This window comes from Aplysia californica, unplaced genomic scaffold (assembly GCF_000002075.1).
Source record: "Aplysia californica isolate F4 #8 unplaced genomic scaffold, AplCal3.0 scaffold00596, whole genome shotgun sequence".
In the NCBI taxonomy this organism is placed as follows: Eukaryota; Metazoa; Mollusca; class Gastropoda; order Aplysiida; family Aplysiidae; genus Aplysia; species Aplysia californica.
Window position 1 is genome coordinate 252,868 of NW_004797866.1, and position 1,523 is coordinate 254,390.

The 1,523-nt window shown below is 43.5% G+C and overlaps 1 protein-coding gene across 1 annotated transcript in view; it reads right to left on the reverse strand.

The window, feature by feature from the left end:
- LOC101861764 (unconventional myosin-XV) overlaps positions 1-1,523 on the reverse strand; it is a gene marked incomplete at its 5' end in the record, with an annotated part of 199,411 nt that overhangs the window by 60,983 nt on the left and 136,905 nt on the right. Inside the window, 2 exon segments of the mRNA XM_035972159.1 lie at positions 318-495; positions 1,210-1,371. Coding sequence (XP_035828052.1) covers positions 318-495; positions 1,210-1,371 — 340 coding nt within the window.

The following is a 1,523-nucleotide window of genomic DNA, read 5'->3' on the forward strand; positions in this document are numbered from 1 at the left end:
CTATCTTGTTATGAACAATCGTTGACTGAGTGAACTATCTTGTTATGTACGATCTTTGGCTGAGCGAACTATCTTGTTATGAACAATCGTTGACTGAGTGAACTATCTTGTTATGAACAATCGTTGACTGAGTGAACTATCTTGTTATGAACAATCGTTGGCCGAGTGAACTATCTTGTTATGAACAATCGTTGGCCGAGTGAACTATCTTGTTATGTATCTTTGGCCGAGTGAACTATCTTGTTATGTATGATCTTTGGCCGAGTGAACTATCTTGTTATGAACAATCGTTGGCTGATATCACCACAACACCTCACATGTACCAATGTAAAAACTCCCACCTGAAGAGTTGAGCTGGTCCGGAGAGGTCAGTTTGAAGTTCGTCTTCGGGGCGGTTGGCGGGGGAGATTTTGGCTGGGCGGGGGGAGCTCTCCGGTTCTCAAAGGTGGACTTGATGAAGTTCACTCGCCGCGGGCTCTCGTTCTGCTCCGATGTCTGCAAACAAACAAACAAACAGACAAACAGAACAATGTTAATATATCATCCGCAAGTGAACGAAAGCAAAACATTTCGGAAAAGAGAAAAAAACTCCAATTGTTTGAGAAAATGTACCTAATTTATGAATCTTTTCTCAACATTTAGAATTTGATTTTCGACAGACAGACAGACAGACAGACAGACAGACAGACAGACAGACGAACATCTATCTTATCAAATGGGATGCCCATTTGTGGATCGGGTAGGGTCGGGGCAGTTTGCTAGCCAGATTGAGGGAGCAAAGTGGCTATCCTGACACAAGCCGATCGTGCCCAACTCATCGCCCCAAAAACAAATGCGTTTGTTTTCAGGCAACAAGTCCTGCGATCATCCCAACCCGACCCGATCCCATCCGCAAAGGGCACACGTATAACAGTAAAAGTCATTATTATAAAGGGCCAAGTCAATAAACAATTTCTAATTCAAAGGTGACTGCGTTATAAATAACGATTAAACGTGACTATTATATATAACGTTTAAAAGTGACCATTATAATATATAACATTTGAAAGTGACCATTATGTAAAACGTTTGAAAGTGACTTTTATATATATAACGTTTGAAAGTGACCATTATACTTTTTTTTTCTTTTTTCATCCTCCGCTGCCGTTAAGCGTCGAGGGGACCAGTATATGTAAAGTTTAAAAGTAACTATTATATATAACACTGCACCTGGTTGAGTGTTGGGGCAGGAATAGAACCATTGACGATGGGTACGGGCGGCACAGCAGTGGGGACCACTGTCGGAGCAGCAGACGCCATGTAGCCGCCATTCATGCTGGGCCCGTTGGAGAAACTTGCGTTGAAGCTGGAGCCAGGGCTCAGAGGGGTGTACTGGGAGAGGAGGGGGGGCGTGAGGAGGAGGAGGGGGGAGAAGAAAACAGCAGTGGATTATGAATACTTTGTTGCTTTTAGTAGAGGTTTTACAATGCTCGCAACTGCATAAGGTCATATGAGCGCCAAGGGGTGGATGTCAACAGAGAAAT